Below are 24,043 nucleotides of genomic sequence, written 5' to 3'. Positions count from 1 at the left end.
GCCGACCAAGGATAAGCGGCACATTCCTATCTTCTTCCATGTCAAGCACGACAAAATTAACGGGAAATATAAAGTCATTTACCCACACTAACACATCTTCTATGATCCCTTCAGGATAGTTGACAGATCTATCGGCCATTTGGAGTGTGATTCTAGTCGGCTTGAGAGTGCCGATTTTCATCTTCCTAAAGAAGGATAGGGGCATCAAGTTGATGCTCGCCCCCAAATCACAAAGTGCCTTCGTGTGTTTGTCATCACCAATGACACATGATATGTTGAAACTTCCAGGGTTCTTAAGCTTTGCCGGCAATTTCTTCTGGATTATGGCACTGCAATTCTCCGACATGCTCACTGTTTCGTAGTCCACCCACTTTTTGTTCTTGGAGATCACGTCTTTTAGGAACTTTGCATACATAGGCATTTTTTGCAGAGCCTCTACTAGTGGAATATTCACATTCACCTTCCTGAAGATGTCCAACAATTTCTAAAATTTCTCATCCACAACCTTCTTCTTGATTCGGCTAGAGAACGTTATATATGGCTCCAATCGAGGTGGTTCAGGTTGTTTCTTCTCTTCCTCAAAAGCACTATCCTCTGCAGTCTCTTTATCCATCCCTTCTTCCACTTCATCGGTTTGAATGCTCGCGCAGATGGCCTTGCACTCTTTGTGTTTGACGGGATCAATACTTATATTACCAGGAAATTGCCCCGGCTTGGGTAGAGTTCCCATAGCTTTTAAAATCTGACTGAGTTGAGTGTCGATGCTCTTCATGTGTATGTTCAAACCTTCCACTTCAGCTTCTACCTTATCCAGCCTCTGATTAGACTGTGTCATGCATTCGCCTGTGTGTTTTAAGAAAGTCATCAAGACTTCTTCGAGCTCGGCCTTCTTCAACTCTTTGACTTGGCCATTAGACACTTGGAATCCTGGTGGTGGCTGCAGAGCGTTGTTGGCATTCCCGTAAGACAAGTTGGGATGCACCTTGTTCCCATAGTGGTTGTAACTACCACCCCCTTGATTGGGGTGGTAGTTGTTGAAGTTTCCATTATTTCCACCTTGGTGAATGTAGTTCACATCTTCAACCCCTTGTCGGCTTTCAAGCCCGGATGGCTCTGTTCCCATAAAACCAAGCTTGCAAGTTAAGAAGTCCAGCTGCTTGGACATCATGTCCATCCTATCAAAATCAGATGCGGATGCCACCCTGTAGGATTTGCTTCTCTCATTCTTCCACCCATCATCGTTGGAGGCCACCCTCTCAATCACCTCTAATGCATCGTCTTCTCCCAACTTAAGGAGTGACCCCCTTGCGCTCATATTCAACTCGCGTATTGCCTCCGGAGTGGCTCCCCTGTGGAAAGTTACGATCTGTTGCCCCGGGCTTAACCCGTGGTTGGGGGCATCTCTTCATCAGGTATTTGAATCTCTTCCATGCCTCGTGAATATTCTCCTGAGGCTGCATTGCATAAGAGATGACCTCAGCTTGGCGCTTGAGTGCCTCGCTAGGTGGGTAATATTTATCCAAGAAGAGCTCAATCATTGCATCCCAAGTCTCGACCGAGTTGGGATCCATGCTATCGTACCAATCCCTAGCATCATCCTTCAAAGAAAAAGGGAACAATCTGAGACGAATCTGAACATCGGAGACCCCATTAGCCTTCACCGTGTTGCTGATTTATATGAACTTGGTCAAGTGCTTGTTGGCATCTTCCGAACCTGTTCCACCAAATGCATGTGCTTCTGCCCTGTTTATCAATCCCGACTTTAACTCAAAGCTGTTGGCCGCAATCCCGGCATTATTGATTGGTGGATTAGCAACCTGTCTATATGCATACAAATTCTGCACGGGCTGAATTGATGGTCTCGCGTTCTGCTCATCCAACTGCCTCTGCATGTTGGCCATCTGCTCACGGAGCTGACGAATACCAGGATCATCATTGTTGTTATTCTCCTCATTGTCTTCAAAATTGTTGTTCTCCTCGTCCGCCATTAGGATTGGAGACCGCGGCTCATACTGTATGGGTGACGGAGGTGGAGAAGGAATAGGTACTGGAGTTCTCTGAACTGGGGAGGGTGGACGCCTATGACCCGGTGAAGATACGCGGATCCTCTGGTTCAACCTCCTCTGGGCGTTCCTCCTCCTGTTGGATGCTTCAATCTCGGGATCAATGGGTTCTAAAGGTAGACCTTTAGAACGAGTGCGCATACAACCTGGGCAAAGAAACACCAAGATTAGAGAACTCAAAAATAAAAATGAAAATAAAGCAAATAAAATCTAGACTAGTAATCTCAATTATTATCACGATATTAAGCTCTAACGACACAAAATAGTCCCCGGCAACGGCGCCAAAAACTTGACTCGACTTATTTTAACACAAGTGATACCCGCAAGTGTACGGGGCTAGTGTAGCAATTAGCAAGCAAGAGTATCGTATCCCACAGAGACAGATTCGTATCAACTTAACTACCACGAACAAATGTTGACTACTATCTAGAGAATCGAGTAAGGTTTAGTTTTGTTCTAACACTACGAAAAGCATATAATGAACAAATAAGTAAATAAAAGCAAGTAAACACAGAGTGAAAAGATATATGGAGAAAATTGTAGAACTCAAGGATCCGATGCGCAATTTCAAGCTCTTATCCAATCAAATTGTCTTACCTTTTGGTGTCTCTAGAATTACTAAGTCGACCACAATTATGGATTAAACCCCCTCCCGAGGTGAGAAACCTGTAGATTAGGTGCTAGGATTGAAGTCCCCTTCTAATCCTAAAACCCCTAACTCCCAAAAGCTCGATTAGGTCAAATACCTCACTCAAAACCTCAACTCTCCCGAGTTTTATTGTATTAAGGTGTAAATTATTCTTATTTATAGATTAATTATTTCATCTCCCGATTAATCTAATTAATCCTACACAATCAAGTGGTGATCAAGCAATTGAAGGGAATAAATCCAAGAATAATCAAATAACTACAAGAGCAAGGCAAGAACAAAATTAATTGGATAAAAACTATGAAATTAGTGCATCTTCACCAAGAATTCTACAAGAAATGTTTAGCTACTCATGTTCTTCACAAAAACCATGTTTGAAACAAAGAATTCAATGAAAGACATAAGAGATGGATACTAAGAACTCCTGAGGAATGAATCTAGGAATGAAGTCTTCAATCTTTCGATCTAGAATCTTTAATTCTTTCTCTCAAAGTGTTATTGGAGGTGTGTGTGAGTGTTGGAGGCGGTAGAGTGTTGAATCTCATGAACCCTAGGTTTTTTTCCCTTTAATCCCCCATCAAAAATCGCATTTTTGGCAAGAAAATACGCCAAAATAACGTACCCGGCCGGGTAGAATTATATAAAGAGTAAAATTCAACCGGCCGGGTGATGATTTTCGACCATTTTCTGACCTTTTCAGCGCATAAACACAGTACCCGACCAGGTGGTTAATTCACCCGGCCGCGTATAATTTTCTGGACAGCGCAGTGTTCGTAAAACGGTCATAACTTCTTCTACGGGACTCCGATTGAAGCGTGTAAGATACCCACGCGAAGCTCTTTCAAAGATGAAGAGATTGATATGCATATGAGGCTGATTCGACTTCAAAATCTCCAGTAAAAATTGTCTCAAACCAAGGCTGCTGCACATCCACATAGTTTGTACCTTTTTCTTCACATTCTTAAAAAAATAGTCACCATACCAACATAATAGAGAAGTATATATAAACACGTCCAATAATAGACAAATATGATCAAATTCATACAAAACCACCCTCTAAAACCATGTAAAATCCATGTATGTCAAAAGTGAATGTGACAAAATTTATGGGACAGACAAAAAAGAAAATAAGTTACAAACTTTCTGCACAGATGAAGTATTTCATACCAATAACAATCTAACTTAGCATTCATGTGTTATAAATAGAACTTAAAAAATGCTACAAGTATTTTTCCTAAATTTTTTAAATATTCAGGAATAGATAAAATATTCAAAATTTTTAGAAAATTTTTATCATTAAAATTAGAGATGTCAATCGGGCTAACCCGTTCGGGTTCGGGTCAATCCACTCGGGTTGTAGGGCTATTTGGGTTCGGGCTATTCGGGTTATGGACTTTTCGGGTTATAAATTTTCAACCCTAACCCTAAACAACCGGGTTTTGGGCTAAAAGCTTTCGAAAATAATTTCTTGTATCGAAATTTTCTTCTATAAAATGATTTTATATTTTAGATACTTTTTTTTTCATTTTATTTAGAATCATATAAAATCTTCATATTTTCGTAGTATTCTACAATAATACTTGGAGAGAAGCATTTCATCTCGATCAACTATTACATAAATTAAAACTTGTGTTCGTGTTATTATTTTGGCATTATTCGTAACTAATTCTTTGTGAAAATTAAAAATCATATCTTACATGAATCATTATTAAAATTATAATTATATTAAGATTTTGATCAGTTATTTCTTAATTTTGTCTTGATTGGCTTTGGTGGTGGTAAGACACTAGTGATAGATGATGAGACGGTGGAATAATGAGTTGATGTGGAACTTGAAAGCTGATATTGTGGGATCGAGTGGAAAAATATAGAATGAAAATTGAATAAGACTAATGATTATGTAGAAAGATTGAGGATTCAAAAATATTTAAAAAAAAATCCCTAAAACTTAATAATTTTTAATTAAAAGTTGCAACCCATCGGGCCGACCTGTAACCCGCTCGGGCCAACCCGTTTAACCCGTCAACCCATTCGGGCCAACCCGTTTAACCCGTTTTGTGTTCGGGTAATAAAATTACAATTCTAACCCACTTATTTTACCGGGTTGTTCGAGCCGGCCCACGAGTTTCAGATTGACTTGACATCCCTAATTAAAATAATGCTTCTTATATGCATTCTGGGGCATTATCAAATTTTGTGAAGTGAAGTTTAGTAAATGAGAGGCGGAAAAAGGGAAAGGAGATTTGTGGAAACCCAAGCCCAATGGTCTATGAAGACAAGAAGTGGCCCACTACTAATCAATCTCTACCTCTAGTTTTAGGGTTTGAATTGTTCGACAAGGCTTGTCCAAATGTCATCATAGTTATTGACTATGTTCATACATCAATACATTTAAACAATTTTTAGTTTATCCCACAATTTTATAAATTACAGTAAAATATACTCTCTCTATAAAAATTTGTCGCTTATTTATCTTTGTCCGTCCCAAAAATTTGTTACCTTTCTATTACATTTCATAAAATCTGTGCAAGATCAAATGGTGAAAAATTATTAGAGACGGAGGAAGTATAAATTTTAATATTTATTTGTTTATTCTTGGTTTTATCATGAAAAAATATTTTATTTTTCTATTATAATATGTTATTGATTTGCTGCATCAAATGCCAACGACCATCTTTAATTAAGCTCATGTAACCTAGCTACAAAGATAGTCGCTGTTTTATCTAGAAAAGCAGAAACCTATTTCTGGGAAATATTTTTCAATTATTGAAAAATAGCAGGGATGAGATAAAAGCAGAAACCTGTTTCTGGGAATTAGTTCTCAATCATCGGAAAATAGCCGGGATGTTGTATTTATGGGAAATAGTTCTCAATTATTGGGAAATTAGTTGGGAATTATCCGAAAATATTATCGGCTAGACTCGTATAGTGGCAAAAGTGCTAGTTAATTTACTATCCAAACTTTCTAAGTCTTGGTAATGTACCTAGTCCTCAATTTTCAAAACCTAAAAGTTAATATCTAAAATTGCATTAAGTTCCGGTTTTAAACAAGATTATGAAATTCAGTTGGACATATTTATAGGGTTAGTTCTAGGGCTGAGGAAAAAGGCCAAAATACCGCACTTACCATACCGAAATAATACCAAAAATACAAATTTTTCGGTATACCGCAATTTTCGGTATGGTATCATACCGTATCAAAATCTTTCGGTATGGTAACGGTATCAATTTCCCTATAGCGCGGTATACCGTGGTATACCGAATATTCGGTATACCGTGGTATACCGAATATTCGGTATGTATACGAATCCTTGGTGCATATCGAAAAATTGATATATGTTGAAATATTACATAATTTTTATATTATATGTAATATATTTATATATAAAATAGAATTAAAAAGAAAAAATCTATGAAAATCATACTTTTAAATATTTTGTGTAAAAAATCGATTTTTTTGCATAACGGTAATAAGGTATACCTTACGTACTTCGGTATACCGCAACAACGGTAAGGTAACGATATCAAAAATTAATCTTACCGAATTTTCGGTATATCGGATTGCGGTATACCGAAAATTTGGTATGGTATTGGTATGATATTTCGGTATGGTATTGGTATGATATTTTGTCATACCGTAGTTTTCTATACGTTTTGTCATACATTTTACTCGGCAACGACGCCAAAAACTTGACTCAACTTTATTTTACCCAAATAATACCTGCAAGTGTACAGAGTTATTGTAGCAATTAGCAAGCAAGAGTATATTGTATCCCACAGAGACAATTAAGTGTAAACCAAAGTACCACGAACCAATTTCGACTACTATCCAGACGATCAATTTTGGTTTTGAAACTAACAGCTACTAAAAGAATATAAATTCAGAGATTAAAAGAAAACACTTAAACAAGAGAACAAAGAAGCAAGTTGTAGACAGAGATGAAGAAATATGCAGAATTCAAGGATCTGATGCACAACTCATAGCCTAACCCAATTGACATTAAATTACCATTTAAAGTCTCCAGAATTGTTGAATCAATCACAGATATGAATTTAACCCTTTCCCAAGGTGAGAAATCCGCAGATTAAGTGTAACAATTGAAGTCCCCTTCTAATTCTTAGACTTAACTCCAACATATCGATTAGATAAATGAACCCACTCAGAATCTCAACTCTCCCGAGTTTTATTGAATTAATGTGTGAATTATTCCTATTTCCAGATTAATTATTTCACCTCCCGATTACTCTAAGAAACCCTAACACTACCAATTGGTGATCAAGCAATTGACGGGAAAAAGCACAGGAATAAACCAAACAATTACAAGAGCTAGATAAAAACGAAGTCAATTGGATTAAAACTATGAATCAATGCATCTTCACCAAAAATTCTACATAAAAGAAGTTTAGCTACTCATATTATGGAAGAAAACAAGTCTAAACTAAGGAAAACAATGGAAAACATGATACGGAGTACAATTGGCGGAGGAATTGAAACTTGAACCTTCAATCTTCTTCCAACAGTGCTTGAGAGAGATGGAGTGTGTGTTTTACGGCGGTAGAGAATGAGTAGAGTTGCCCTAGATCTTCCTTCTTATTCTTCTCCTCTAAAAATCGCGCTTTTGAAAAGGAAAAATCTCCAAAGACGACGTACCCGGCCGGGTGCGATTATTGCAGAGGAAATTCACCCGGCCGGGTCTACATTTTCTGCAACTCTCTGGACTCTCGCAGGTATAATTTCACCACCCGGCCGGGTACAATTGTTGCACTGGAAAATCACCCGGCCTGGTGGGACTTCTCTCGGACTTTCTGGTCTCTCCACGGCTTATAAATTCCACCCGACCGGGTGGCATTTTTGCACAAGACCTCACCCGGTCGGGTGAGGTCCCTGTTTCGCCCATTACTGTCTATTTTTGCCTAAAACACTCAACAAACACGTGAACTCCAAAACATATAGTAATTGGCTGGAAATAACCATTTTGAGCACAAAAACTCAACAATTAAGCATATCAACATACCAATCACGACACTAAAATACGAGTTTGTGACCGATCCACCCCTAGTTATCTCCAAATCATTATAGAAGTCAATAGTTTTGTAGTCGGACATATTTATAGGGTTAGTTCCATAAAGGAAAGTATTTTAGTGGGAGGGATACTAAATAACGTGGCCATCTTGAGTGGTTCGGAGGGAGTATTTTTTTCCACGATGGATGATACACAGTTCTCTATTTTCAATTACTTACATAGAGATAAGTAATACATCCGAATTTGATTGCGCACTCTTTTTTTTGTCAGAGCACATGCACTTGATGGATAACATATAGAGAAACGATCAATAATCTTTAATTTAAGGATTTAATTGGGCAAAAATAGTTATACTAATATAAATTTAAGTTAAACAAATGGGCTAAATAAATTTTAAAGCCCATTAATTTAAATTGGTGGTTGTTGGAAGATGGAAAGAGCCGAACTCAAAGCGATATGCTATTCAATATAATTTTAAAGCTCATTAACTTAATCTAACTTGGGATTATATATATCGACACATAGGTGTGTTATATTGCTTACTTTTTAAGTTGCAAACTTTACTAACTCATCAATGCAGTATATTAAAAATATCAGCACGATGACATTAAAATATCAACACATAATTCTAACACAATATATTGAAATGTCAACAAAATTATGTGTTGACATTTTTAATACACTGCGTTGATGAGTTAGCAGAGTTAGCAACTTAAGAAAGTTAGCAATTGATCACACCCCTATCGACACATTCCCACTGATTCGCAGATCTCACCCTTACTATTCTCACAATAGCAAAGCATTAGAAGGATTCATAGAATCCCTTCTCTGCCTCAAATTCTTTACATACCACATGGAGGAGGCGTCAGACGGGGAGGACATACCAGAGGAAGTAGGTATCACGGAGCAATCACTCATCGGAATGGGCGGCATTTGAAAAAACTACACTTCTTCGGGTATTTTTTTTATTTAATCAAGCTTCATTACTACACTTTAGTTCCATTTTTGTATTTCAGATGCTTTAGATATTGGATTGTTGGTAGTCTTGCATTTAATTGTATTTCAGATGCTTTAGATATTGGATTGTTGGTAGCCTTGAGATTTAATGAAACTTTTTACTCTTTGAAATTGAACATAGTGAACATAGTGGATCAAGAGTCCAAAGTTTAGCATGGTGCACTCACGTCAAGAATGCGAGAATGTATGTGATAAATGATGACTTGAATGTTGCACCGTTGTAGCTAACCTTTTAATGCTCCAAAGAAGGCGCTAGTAGTAGATTTGAAGGCATCTGCATCATTGTCAAAAACGATTTTGACAATCAAGAATATTCCTAATCAACTAAGGTAGCTATATGAGCAAAAATATTTTGATTTTGGGTTTTACGATTGAGAATGAGGAATCAATGTTTTTGTCTTTTCTTAAGTTGTAAAAATATCGTCAAAATTGCTTGTGTTGCTGCCACTTTCTTAAGATGTGTGCTAAAAAGAGGAAATTTAATTCTGAATGTCTGTTTGTATCTATCTGATCATTAATTCAAGCTCATGATTATATATGTATTTAATCCTACTAATAAATACATTTCCATATGTATATACGTCAAACATTTTTGCCTATTTCACGAATGGATAATCGTTCCTTCAATTGTTATTTATGTGCAGGAGAGATTTCATGTTGAAATTCCTAAGTATCTATACAACTCATTTTTACATGAAACTTTCTTCATTATGCTTTGGTTACTTTTAGTTGTTCAATTGGAAGATGCACATTAGTACATTTTTTCATTCCAAATCCCCACTTGTTTCACAAATGCACATAGGGCTTACGTGGCAAACAAATGTACTATTATTTTCCATGTTTACTTAGAGGGGTTGGCCGAAGCAAAATATGTTCAAAAATACGTGAAGGCAAACCCATTCGGCCAGAGTCCCATACGGCCATACTGGAGGAAGATCCTTCTTGGGGCTTCTATAGCGAGGTTATTGCAGCGAACTCACCACCACGGGAAAGAGACACATGCATAGGAAAAAAAGGATCGCGACCCCCCGACAATAATACCCCATCGTAAGCTTATTACAAGTTCGTATTTTTTCAGTTTATTCTTTTACATTGTTACTTAATGAGCTTTCATTGCTAATGTTGGATCGTGCAAAGAATAAGCGATCCTTCCAAGAGATTCAAGAGATAGGAGATGAAGAGGGTGTGCTTCTCTCACGCCTCGCGCTAGCACTCCTCCGGGTGGTACTTTTGTGCATCTGGTCCACCCGGCGGGTGTTCTTTTTGGTAATGTAGCTAGATATGATCACGTTTTCACTTAACAATATGTGATTACAGATATCCTTTATTACCGGAGGAAATGTGTAATATTATAGTATGGTTTTAAAAATTTCACATAAGCATCCAAATTTATGTGAACAGAACATTGTACCTAAACCCTGATTACTTTTGTACTTAACCCAATGGGAAATCTTGTAAAGAAGTCATGTCTTCATGATGAATCCTGCCTACAGAAGGGAATAAAAAAACATGTTCTGTAGTTGGATATGTTAAGTGTGTGTAGGAAGAATGAAGAGAGAAGTGCTGAAAACTGAAAAATTAGGAAGGGTAGGTGATTCAACTCGACTGAATGAACTCTCGTGGTGATTGCACTCGGTTTGAGTAATCATGAGAAAAAAACTTTTGGAGTACAAAAAGTTTGACTCGGTCGAGTGACACCTCATTTCGATTTCACTCGGTATGAGTGGAATGAAGAAAACATGGCACGTCCGACTCGACTTTGTACGTGTGTGTCAGGTACAGGCACTAGACACCAGTCCGGGTGGTACTCTTGTGCATCTGGTCCACCTGGCGGGTGTTCCTCTTGGTAATGTAGCTAGATGTGATCACGTTTTCACTTAACAAAATGTGATCACGTTTTCAGTTACAATATGAGATTACAAATATCCTTTATTACTGGAGGAGATGTATATATTTACAGTATGGAGTAAAAAAATTCACCTAAGCATCCAAATTTATATTAATAGAACATTGTACCTAAACCCTGATCACTTTCGTACTTAACCCAACGAGAAAGCTTGTAAAGAAGCCATGTCTTCATGATGAATCATGCTTACGTAAGAAAAAAAAAAAAAAAAAAAAAACATGTTCTATTGTTGGATATGTTAAGTGTGCGTAGGAAGAATGAAGAGAGAAGAGCTGAAAAGTGCAATATTAAGAAGGGTATGTGGTTCAACTCGACCGAGTGAACTCTCGTGGTGATTGCACTCGGTTTGAGTAATCATGAGAAAAAAACGTTTGGAGTGCAGAAGGTTTGACTCGGTCGAGTGACACCTCATTTCGATTTCACTCGGTATGAGTGGAATGAAGAAAACATGGCACGTCCAACTCGACTTGGTACGAGTCTGTCAGGTATGCATTTTTATAAAAGCCACCCCTCCTCTCTTGATTTCTACACACTCCCAACTCGAATCCTAAGCACCTCCCACTCGAATCCTCCCTCCCAGACTCGATTCTTCACCAATTTCTTACAAATTTCTTCTGTAAAACTTGAAATTGACTCCTTAGGAACATAACCCATCGCTTATTACATGGTATACATTGTGCTTGTGAATGAACTTGTGTGTTTTAGTGGTATTTATGCTTGGTGGGAAGCACTATGTGGTGTTGTATGCTTCTTTTGGGTTAACTTGCAATGGGGGTGAATGTTTATTAGGATATTGGTTGAACACCTCGAAAATAGTGATGATTGAGTCTATCTCCTTATTATTTATCCTCTAGTGAGGTCAAAAGAGAGGGCAAAGATGGAAATTTCTGTCTTTTCTTGATACAGTTAACGAGGCGTGAATATAATCGCAGGGGGTGGAGGCAGAAAAGAAAACGAGCGTATTCCAGAATAGAACCTTAGGCTTTGTTGGGTCCCACATAGTTTCACATGCCGAACAGGAAATATTCTTACGTACTACTCCCTCCGTTCATGAAATATTGTCCAAGTTTGACTCGACGCGGGTTTTAAGAAATGTGAAGAAAAATGTGAGTTGAAAAAGTTAGTGAATTGAAGGTCCCACATAGGGGTGAGAAAAAAAAATTGAAATACCGCACTTACCGTACCGAAAAAGTACTGAAAATACCGTTTTTTCGGTATACCACAATTTTCCTATACCGTGGTGTGTCGGATATGCGGTATATGTTGAAATATTATATAAATATTACGTATATTATAGTTTTTGATAGATTTATATATAAAATAGAATTAAAAAGAAAAAATCTCCAAAATCCTACTTTTAAACGTTTTGTGTATAAAATAGATTTTTTTTTTGCATAATGGTATTACGGTATACTGCAACAACGGTAAGGTAACTATATTAAAAATTAACCATACCGAATTTTCGGTATACCGGATTGCGGTATACCTTAAATTCGGTATGTATCGGTATGATATTGTGTCATACCGCAGTTTTCGGTACGGTATGTGAAGAGTTGGGAAATTCTCGTGCGAGTGTGTCAATATATTCAGACTTCTCAGGTTCAGAGAATCCACTAGATCACGAGGTCTAGGAACTCAGAGAACCCTTGAACTCACCTGTCGTTGGGCACACAATCACTTCCTGCTTTTTCAAAACCCTCAACCCACTGAACTAAAAAGGATTAGTATAAGGAAGTAGGGATTGAATCCCACAGAGATGGAGGTGAAAGTAAACATGCAAGAGGATTTGGAAATTGTTTTTGGCTGCTGCCACACATTTTTTTTGGGGTTGAGATTAGATTCCTAGACTCGGGAAATGAAATGCTCTATTCTAACAGCTAGATCTAGGCAAGAATAACAGAACATGCATTACGATAAACAAGACGTACTCAAGATTACTCCCCAACGAAACCAATTACCAGACCTAGCAAACAACTTTCTAAACTTAACCTAGACAGAGGAAAAACATATCGTGGGGACCATTTCCCAAATTAGCAAAATACGGATGAAAAGTTGCAGAATAACTAACTAGAGGCTTAACCAACAATTAACTTCATCTTCTCTAACGATTCTTGATCACGAAATACAGAGGAAAACAGAGCAAGCTATGAAACGGAACAGATCAAACTATATTAAACCATTAAACCACGATTAACTACGGAAATTAAGCAGATCTACTATTAATAGACGAGGTAAATAAGAAAACAAAAGCTAAGCATCAAAACCATGCAGAAATGAACAGATCCAAACTCTGGATGCTTCACCCTCTCCGGATCCAAGCCATCCACAATAAACCACAATCAACCAGATTCAAACGATCAACCACAATCTCCACACAATTCAACTCAAAACACCGATCAATCGCTAAACGCAACCAAAGTAAACAGGAAAACAGCAATAACATGGAACGAAACCATAGCAGCGAATTCCATAGCAAAATAGGTGCAAATCCAACAGTGATTCAACAAAACAAGCCGAGCTTCGGACAACAAAGTCTCGAGAAATCCAGAAAGACACTAAAACAGAAATTAAATTGTATCTTCGCCTCTGTAGAGACGGTGTTACACAACTCCGATGAAATTCTGAACCGTAAAACCTCCCAAACTGATTTCCCCCAAGTGTGTGTGTAGAGTGTGAGAAAGCTGAGCTAAGAGCTAAGGATGATGGCTGATTTCTCGTGTGCCGCATGCTCTTATTTATAAGGGATGGAGCTTCTAGAGTCTTCCTTGTAATCCCCATTCTTCCCTTTTCTCAGATGCTCCTTCGTCTGGTAACTCCTCTATTTTGCTCACTTTCTCTGCCAGCTTCCTTCTCCGGGCGATTTTCTCCTTCTTCCTGGTCTGGCAATTTCCTCTACGCACCTGGCTTAAAATTTGTGCTAGACCTGGGAAATCACAGAATTTAACCTCATAATCAATGCATGAAATTAGCCTTATCAGTATGCGGTGTGACGTTCTCGCTACAGTATATTGTACCGATCCACCCCTAGTCTCACATTTATATATCAGTTTTATAATAGAATGTGAGTGTAAAGAGTTAGTGGAAAGTTGAGTGCATTTACCAAAAATAAAAATAAATAAAATGGACAACTTTTCACAAACGAACCAAAATGAAAATTTGACCAGAAGTATCAAACTTGAGAATTTGACCAGAAAATTGTGTTTTTCAGGGTAACTCCATAGTATCAAACACATCCTGATAGAAAAGTGACAAGTGAACACTCGTTAAGAAAAAGAATAAGACTTTCTACTCATTCTCTCACAACATCTCTCGTGCCATTTTCTATTGTTGCAATAATATTTCTTCACAATATTCACCTTTATCTGGAAGGTATGCCATTTTCTAATGTTGTAGTAGTAATATTTCGTTACAACATTAGTTTCTTTTTTACTTTATCTGGAAGGAATCAATTGAGCTTGTTTGAAATTTCACTTTTTCTTTTATGATGAAATTGTAATTTCTTTTTCATTATTATGTACGAATACAAAATGTGTATTTTGTATTTTGTATTTTAATTATTATATTTTTACTATTAATGTGATACTAATATAAGAAGATAAAAATTAGGGTTTAATTTATACTAAGTCTTAACTATTTGTTTTCTCTTTACTAAATATAAAAAATTTATAATTTGATATCCAAATTAATTAAAACAATAAACGTAAAGGGAAATGATTTTCGTAGAGAATTTGTACGTATGTAATGCCCTTAACTTTTTAATCAGACCGAACCGATTTTATATTAACTGGTTTTACTATTATTCATATTGTTTACTTACTATATTACCCTTATTATATTTTACATTCTAATAAAACATTAATCTTAACATTTAAGTATCTCGTCAAATTAATTCACCATATCTAATCCTCATACTCCATCGATTAACTCTAGCTCATCAAGTTAAATCTCCATATCTAATACTTACTCCTATTCCATCAATTAAATATATCTCATCGAATTATATCTCCATATCAAATACTCCAATTCTTACTCCTCTATCGATTAAAATAATCAATGTGTTTTCAATTAAAACTCATTATTTCTTTCAAAATAATGTTTCTATTGTTCTTTAATATTCGATCATATACATTAAACATATATACCTAGCTATTTGCTATTTTATCAATATCTACATAACAAATTCTATAATCAATGAATAGTACATATTAACATATAAATTGTGCATTAAAATAAAAAAAACTGAATCAAACTATACTTGTGGTTCAGTTATTCATCGTACATGAGTATAGCATATATAAATAGAGTTTTGATATAAGCGACTTCAGAAATATCGTCCATGTTACCTTTTTTTCATATTGCATACAATTTTTTAAAATATGATTGAATAATATATTTTTTTATTGCATTTATTTTAAAAAAATATATCTTCAAAATTTTAAAATATTAAATAAAGATCTATTTGGTAGCAAATGAACAATATCAGGTCTCTCATCAAATTATTCTTTTTAAATCTAAATTTAAATAATTTAATAGTAACAAATAATTAGCGTTATGAAGTACTAAAAAATTGTTATCCAATACTATTGAAGTGTCAATAATCAGATTTATATGATAAAAAAAATATTACTACCGTATAAATTTTGATTTAAATAATTTAATAGTAACAAATAATTAGCGTTATGATGTAATATTAAAAATTTGCTATACAATACTATTGAAGTGCCAATAATCAGATTTATACTAGTATATGATTTAAAAAAATAATTACTACTATAATTAAATTGTAATTTTCAATATCAATAAACTTATAAATTTCGTCATTTTTTATTCACAAGAATGTTTATAAAATAGTAGAGTTTTTAGCTCAATTCACCATAACATCCAACAAATTAAAAGTTGATACTACTAATATAGTAACTAAATAAGTGTATTGTTTTGATTTTAAGAATGTTATAATTTTAATTTCTTATTTTCTAAAATTTGATTTCTTTAAATTCTAATATCTTGGGACGTTACAGTCGAATAGATAAAACTTTACATGTTCTTATCTTATCTATTTCATATTTTTAATATATCCAAAAATATTCTCTTTTTCTTTATACAATACTCCCTATGTCCCATAGAAATAAGCCGAATTTCCTTTTTCGTTCGTCCCACTAAAACATGCAATAAATTAAATGTGATATATGGTGTAATATTACTAATTGAGTTTAGTGTTTATGGTTTTGAAAGATTATGTTGAACCCTGATGAATAAATAATCGCATGTTCATAACTTATTTATTTAATCTTTTAAAGATCAATAAATATTTTCTATTTATCTTTATAGAATATTAGAGTTCTTAGCTCTTTTAATTGTAACATGCAACAATTTACAAGATGTATGAAATACTCATTAAGTTTACAATTTTGATTTTAAGAATTTCATAATTTCAATACTATTCTTTACTTTCCAAAATTTTGTAGTTTCTTTTAATTCTTATTTTTGGATGTTAATTTTTGGAGTAGGTTCTTAACTCATCTATTTAATACGTATTTTATAGATATATAATTAATATTTTTTAGAAAATATTATACTCCTTGTTAGCTTAATTCTTTACTTTATTAAATTTTAATTTCTATAAATTCATAATTTCAGGAACGTTACAATTGAACATCGATAAAAAAAAAGAAAAAACATATTCTTACTGATCTGTTTAATATTTTATAGCTATATGGCTAATGTTTTTTTGCTTTATAAAATATTAGTGTTTTTGGCTCAATTCACTATATCATGCAACAAATTAAAATCTTATACTTATACTCATACTTCGTATGATACTATATTAATACAGATTGAGTTTGCGGTTTTCATTTTAATTATTTAGATTCCAAAATTATGATTTATTTAATTTCTTAAATTTTAGAATGTTAGAATCAAGCTCGATGAATAATAATCACATATTTTTAACTCATTTATATTTTAAAGATATATAGTTAATACTTTTTCCTTTTATAAAATATTAAAGTTTATTGCTCAATTCACTGTATAATACAAGAAATTATAATATGATCTACAATGCATTAATACTAATTAAGTATGTGGTTTTTATTTAAGATTTTTCTTATGGAGTATTTTTTATATTAATATTTACGTTCCAAAATTTGAATTATTTTTAGAACATTACAACCTGATCAAAAATAATAACATGTTCTTAACTCATTTATTTAACATTATAAATTATATAATTAATATTTTCTCAATTTTTGCAAATACTATAATTGCTAATTCTAAAAAATGTCTGATATAGAAATAGTACAGTTTATAATTCTTTATATTCTTATTCAATTCGTAGATATATGATATATTAAAATGATCTAAAATGATAAAAGTGAATTCATCCAATTACTTTTCTATTAACAATAATTTTTTTTTAATTTTTGTAAATTTATACTTGATTCTCAATCAAAAAAATAATTGTATGTTCCAAATTTATTTATTTAATATTTTAAAGCTATATAGTTATCTTTTATTTAAAAAAAAATAGAGTTCCTAAATAAAAAAATATTGCATGTAATAAAAGCGAAGAAAAAAAACACAAAAATAATGAGTATAATTTTAAAATTTAATTTACTTATATATTATGACTTTTTAGCACAATTAACTTTATTAATACCCACAAATATTTATTTGATTCATATATTCCTTATCGGGATGATAAAAAGTTTGAAAGTTAGCTATAATATTAAAATTAAAATTAAATTAATCAGTAGTGTATGAGTAAAAAAATCAATTTATATAACTATAATAGTAATCATTAATGTATGTATACAAAACATTAATTTATTAATAAAGAATTATGAACAATAATTTGTACCACACCAAAAAGTTTTTATACGTCCAACTCAAAAATATATTTGCATATTTTAAGATATGATTCGAAACTATACTTATGAGTTGCTAATCATATTATATTGTTGAATGAATATATATAAACCTAGATATAAATACAATTTTATCAATATCAATAATAAATTAGTTGAGTATCTTCAAAACTTGCGGCAAAACTTCAAAATTTCAATAAAAAAAAGTGATCCACAATAAAACTTAAAGAGTATAAAAAAAAAACCCAAATAAGTAGCATTTAGTTACAACAAAATGCATAAAATAAGGAATCACCAAATATGGAATAAAATATTTAGTAAAGATAATAAAATATCACGTAAAAAAGAATAGTAAAGAATTACATTTCTCATGTCTTTCTTCTGCTTCTACATTTCTATCTTCTTTTTTTCCATAATTAAATCGTTTCTCATGTAGTCTTTCCGTTGAACAGTTAGCAGGTTCTCTTTAGTTAAAAATTTTGGCATCTAGTTTGATTGCCCGACATGGTTAATTTGACTAAGATCACTTAATTGTGTTGACATAGAGGGAAACAAAATGTGGAAATAATGAATACAAAAGAACTAGAGACGAAAATTTACGAGATAAAGAAAAATCCCATTGTCGAAAATTTGAGAAAAATAGTCCTCCATCATCTCTTGCAATATTATTTGCATTACAGCTGAGGGATGAAAGTATTCATTCATATGCAAAGTAATAAAAGATAAAAGAAAATGAATTTATGATGACAGAGATGAGAGAAAGGAGGGATTGAAATAACCACACGTTTATATATATATTTGGAAGATAGAGACGGAAGAAAGGAGAGTAGAAAATCATTTGTAATATATTTTTTCTTAAAGGGTAAATATGTATTATGTTAATTGATATAAAAGTAATTAAAAATCATGAACTGATTTTAAATGTGACTTACCTAAACTGTCCAATTATGTAGGTAGAAATTATTGACGTTTATCAGTTCTCAAAAGTAAAATAGGAAATTAACTTACAAGCACAGCCGTTTGTCCAAATAAAGTAAAAACGGAGTAAGAAAAACTAAATTAATATTGTCGAGATAGTTTGATACATTGTGCTAAAAGCCTAAAAGTGAATATATGAGAGAGATATTGTGAAAGAATGAGTAAATTTATTTTTGTTATTTTTCTTAATAGGTGTCCACTTGTCAATTTCATATTAGTGTATTAAGAAATAAATGTATCAGGTAATAGAATGCCAAACAAAATAGGTATCCATTCAATAATAGAGTCATTTAATTTTCTACTCTCGTTCTGAAAGAATAATAATAAATAGTAAAAATGGAGAAAGGATAAAGTAAGAAAGAAAATAATTTAAAAAAGAATATTATCTACCGTATTTTATCTCTTACTTTTACTTTTTCTCCACTTAAACTATTTATAATTATTTTTACAAAACGAATACAGAAAATTAAATGACCCTACTACTATGAAACGAATGTATTATTTTATATAGACAAATGAACATAAATCTAAATGCCGTGTCATGACGGATTCAATCCCGAGATCTTTGGTCTCGGTCATTACCGCTTCACGTTGGCCAAGTCACTTAAACTAAGAAATGATGATATAAAATTGTGAAATAAAGTTAAAAAAAAAAATTATTTCGTTTCTTATATATTGAACACGGGTTAAAAACTTATTAAACAAAGCTTTTCTTAGCCTCTTCTTATGTATCAAACACTAATCGTATCTACTCCTGGCCGACATCATCAACAACCAACCACTCCACTTAATGACATGAAAGCTATGGCTAGAACAATTATTTCCATAATGTCCTAATCACTTTTAGACTAAATTAATTATTTTCTTTGGATCAGTTTGGTGTTGCATATCCAACTATCCTAATTCCGTTTATTTAATAAGATTTGAGGTGTGGTTAATTACTTTGCAATCGTGTGGGAATAGGGGGTTTCATGAACAATAATAATTTCAAAAAATAAAGTGTAATAGTAGGTGAGTTGAACCAACACAACCGACGATAATAATTTGATTATTAATGATGCAGGTGACAAAAGCTGGATGTTTATGCTGTCACAACTCACTACATAATTAAGAAATACTTCTATCATTCATCTCCCAAAACCAGCCTGTCCACAGATGCAAGCCTTGTGCGTGTGTATCATATTCAATTTATTACAAATAAATTAACAAACCAAATTTAGAGGAGCATATATTCCTTGTCCCACACTCCCAATAAATTCAACACCAGTCATATGACTCATATCAACACAATTCAAATCAAATCTAGGGAGTTATCTCAACTAAAACTCAAGAAAAACTATTATCTAAACACTAGAATTGAAGATAGTCAACTAACCAAAATGGCAACATATAGGCACAATCAACAAACTCAAGCAAAAAATTAATATAAATTGGGATTTGGAAGAGGGGAGGGAGGGGAAGACTCTGCTCAATCATTTACAATACAAGTTCTATTTGAAGCACATCTGCAACAATCAAGACTTTAACAATGAATGGTGGAGATTCATATATATATCTAACGCCACTAACAAGATATGTTACTAACATCTCCGGCTTGGATGAGAAATGTTTCAAGTGACTGACCTGCAACCTTGAGGACAGCAGACTTAAGGAGTGATATTGCACTCCCGCAAATACACTTGATCATAGTCCACGTATTTCGCCCAATAGTTTCTGAACTTTGGTATGCCTATCTCGAGCCATGGCTTCAGGTTGCCATTATAATGTATAACTGCTGCCCGCTCGATATCCTTCTGCACTACATTTGGGTTATAACCAAGTCCCAGAACATGCCAGGATTTCTCGAGAGCAAAAGTGCGATTCCAGAATGTTATCAAACCGGGTGGCAAAGTCCCCAGCTTCCAAAGCAGCCTGTCATGATTCTGAACAGCAAAAAGATAATGTAGCTTAGAATGAGATCCAAAAAAAAAGGATAAATACATGCTCAGTGAAGAAATACAGGTATAACCGTATAATGCTAAGATAGCAAAGATTATAGCTAAAACGCTGATGATTGTCATGCAAATACATTTTCAAACTTCAACTAACCGTAACCGACCACATTATCACACATAAAGTCCCAAATATAAGGTTGGTCATACTGTATACTCAATTAGGCAAGCCAACTTATCAATTCAGAACAAAGATGATATCGAGCAAAGGTGTCACAAACTACCATGGTTCTTACCAGGTTCTGCCATTTGTGATATACTTCTGTAATATTTTGCTTCCTCCATTCTTTCAGATCGAAGATATTCATCCCAAATGCCCAACCACAAGCGCGGGGACTAAATGTTTTTGAAATAAGCGGGTTTGAAAAGTTGAGGTAACGATCAAACCGGTGGAAGCTCTGTCCACAGGTCTCAACAACACCAATAACTTTGCCCCTCAGATTAAGAGACCATATGCCAGTAAGATCCCTCTGCACCACAATGTCATCATCTAAGAATAAAACCTTGTCCAGCTTTGGGAAGATCTCTGGAAGATAAAAGCGAAGATGGTTCATCATTGACAGGTACTTCGGATTTCTAAATTTAATGTTGGAATCAGATTCAACATGTCGATTCTTGAAGTAATAATCAATCATGGTGGGAGAACCCAGCTGTCTAAGGACTGGACTGTAGCTTGAATTCAACCATGTGAACTCCTCAATATTCTGAACCTGAATGGTTGCACGGCCAGGAGGATTTGCCAAAAACCACATTTTCATTGCAGCAAAATTGAGTCTATCAGTCACAATATGGAAGACATGTTTTGATGGATCCTGGTCAAGACAGAAAATTTATCATTTGATTTTGAAGGAACAGTTGAACCATTTTCGACTACATTACAGATGAACATGATTGCTATTCTCTTCTTATTACTAGCATTACAAAAAGTAAGGCTTGTGTTTTAATACTCTCTTACCTTTGTGTGAGTTATCGATGAGTTTACAACCACTGCAGCAGCCAATACATTATCTGAAAACAATGCATAGTGGTATAGCTTGGGATCTTCAAGTTTTTCTTCGTTCGGGAATCGCTGTTGGGATGCGTTCAACATAAAATACTCTGTTGCAAGACGGAGAGGAAGACAATGAAGCCCTTTGGGCACTGTCTTGGCAGTTAAATGCGTCAAAAATAAATTTTGCTTCTTATGGACTCGAAGCTGCTCCTCAGCAGAATGCAGCATGGCTCGGAGTTTCTTTACTGAGGAAGCACAATCTTCTTCCAATTGTTTGCCTTTTGAAAGTGTTTGATCCATCGCTTTCAACCTCTCTAAAGCACTAAACTCAACCAAAAACCAAAAGAAGGAAAAATTAGAGGCTGCGAAAACTGAAAGAAAGGAATTGAACATGCTTCAGGCACAGAGGTCTGAGGCTTCCTGAAACTATCAAATCTGATATACATACAACAGTATAACTTACTTCTTTGGCAGCTCAGAATCCTTGGTGGCATCTCCAAGTACTTTCACAACCTCTTTCATACGCAAGCGCAGGTCCCTTACAAATTGAGGATTGGATCGAGTCACAGAGAGAGAGAGATAAAGCTTTGCTTGAATAAGTTGGTCCTTAAGCTGACGTATACGAGCATCTGGAAATATCACCCGTTCATTCTGTTTCTCACTTCCAGCTTCTCTTGGATTATCTTTGACAACAGCCTGGGACATGTGCTATAGACATTTTAGTTTCTTAGAGAAACAATAGCATAGAAAGAAGTGAATTATAAAAACTTCATAAGTCAATTTGACCCGCAACCGGATGAAAAATTAAAAAAAAATTATGCATACATGTGCTTTTCTACATCTCTAAACAAACTACCAATTGTTCAATGGTTATAAGAGAACAATCAAACGCATGAGATTCAACCGACTGAAAGCCACAACAAGATGATTCCAATAACTCCTACAATGTGACTAATCAGTTGACGAAAGAACTACCAGCTTGACCAAAAGCCATAAATTGTGAATATTCCTTTAAACAGGATGAGATAATGACAGAAGCTTAAAACCAAAAGAACACTAAAAGTATACGCCGCTACTACTTCAACCAAAAAACCCCAGCAGTAGATAACAATCTTACAGTTCTTTCTAATGGCCTTCCCGATTTGCCCTTGGAACGCCGGGAAACAATTTCTCTGTTTGCTTTATTCTGCTCAGCCTGATTTACTTTCCCAATCAATTCAGTCTCCCTTGTGTTTTCTTCCTTCTTCTCCAGCGCAACCTCGTGCTCCTGATCAGTCACCTGCCTTATAGTATTCCCTCCACTGCCCAGATTGGCTAAACTTGAAATTCCATCCTCTGCTGATTATATGATTGATACCATAAGAATAATAAAACCATAATCCATCATTCAGTTCAGCAGGCAATTTGCAAGCCCGAATATGAGTTTAATACCAACCTTCAGCGAGTTGTCTATTGATATGAACATTTTCTCCGGATGAAGCATTCGAGCTTTCTGAACTAGAATCGCCTAAATTTTCAGAATAAACTACACCCAGAGGTTCTTTCAACGCAGCAGACGACTCCTAGCAGTTAGAGAGTGAATTACAGCATATCAGGACAACAAAGATCTAAAATCACCATACAAACAATACACATCAAAGAAGTAAAGGAAAGAAATTCATGAATCCATTACCTGTGGTAGCACATTTAATGGTCTGACTTCACCAGCAAATGTCTAAAAAACAACAAATCCGAGAAATCAAAACCCCTCTTCTGTGAAAACAAAAGGGCTAATAATACTGCAAAATCCAGAACAAGTGATTGATATACTTACAAAGGTCGAAACATCTTCTATGAATTCATTCCTGGCTGAAAATAGCAAAAAAAAAAAAACACAAATTAATCAATAATGCTATAAAGAAAAAGAGATGCAGTAACTTATAATCTACTAAAAGAATATAGCAAAAAGGGCTTAAATTGAAATTGCAATTAAAAGAAAGAGGGAGAATTACAAGAAGAGGAAGCGAGATACGCTCCAAGAGTGTTCGTGTACAGAACAATTGGAGCGAGAACGGTCACCGACAGCAAAAAAATCACAGACTTTCGCAGCTTTATCTTCATGATTAATCAAGGCTTCGAGTTCCAAGAAGGAATCTCGCGGTGAAACACATTAATACAACAACCGGAAAAAGAAATCAAGATTTTTCGAAAAAAATTAGAACCACAAATGGGACATTCCAGTGGGAAATTTCAGGCTGAAAATGCAAAATAAGGAAAACCCACTGAAAGATTAGTTTAGCAATGCGGATGAAAGAGAAAACCCAGAAATTTGGGCGTGAAATTGGGTCGGTTCTTGTGTTTAAAAAGCAGTATATATGTCGGAAGAATGTTCTTCGCAGTAGCGGAAGAAACCGGCAACAAGGAAACACTAAACTAGCATCGATGAATCAAATAAAGAATGAATCGACGAGTCCCCACAGTTGCAGAAGTAGAAGAAGAAGAAGAAGAAGAAGAAGGAGAGAATGGGTTTTGATAATGTCGATCTGAGTAGCGCTCCGTTGTATGTATGTATGTATGTATTT

General features: G+C 34.5%; 1 protein-coding gene across 4 annotated transcripts; it reads right to left on the bottom strand.

The window, feature by feature from the left end:
- Positions 1–19,905: 19,905 nt before the first annotated feature.
- On the bottom strand, positions 19,906–24,043 carry LOC125188468 (putative galacturonosyltransferase 4). 4 transcript variants are annotated; one of them, XM_048085321.2, is made up of 9 exons: positions 23,474–24,043; positions 23,296–23,330; positions 23,155–23,196; positions 22,918–23,044; positions 22,600–22,820; positions 21,946–22,190; positions 21,447–21,804; positions 20,728–21,303; positions 19,906–20,422 (listed from the first exon to the last, which is right to left on the bottom strand). In XM_048085321.2, exons 1-9 carry the CDS (start codon positions 23,580–23,582, stop codon positions 20,147–20,149), a joined length of 1,989 nt encoding a protein of 662 aa, XP_047941278.1. In that variant the 5' UTR covers positions 23,583–24,043; the 3' UTR covers positions 19,906–20,146. The 4 variants fall into 4 exon arrangements, with proteins under 4 accessions (XP_047941278.1, XP_047941279.1, XP_047941280.1 ...); XM_048085322.2 differs by having other exon boundaries at positions 22,600–22,817; positions 23,474–24,042; XM_048085323.2 differs by having other exon boundaries at positions 21,946–22,178; positions 23,474–24,041.

Source organism: Salvia hispanica, chromosome 5 (assembly GCF_029641045.1).
Source record: "Salvia hispanica isolate PSC_SH4W2 chromosome 5, Shi_PSC_v1, whole genome shotgun sequence".
Classification (NCBI taxonomy): Eukaryota; Viridiplantae; Streptophyta; class Magnoliopsida; order Lamiales; family Lamiaceae; genus Salvia; species Salvia hispanica.
Note: the sequence above shows the minus strand (reverse complement) of the source record. Positions and strands in the feature narration are given on the sequence as shown.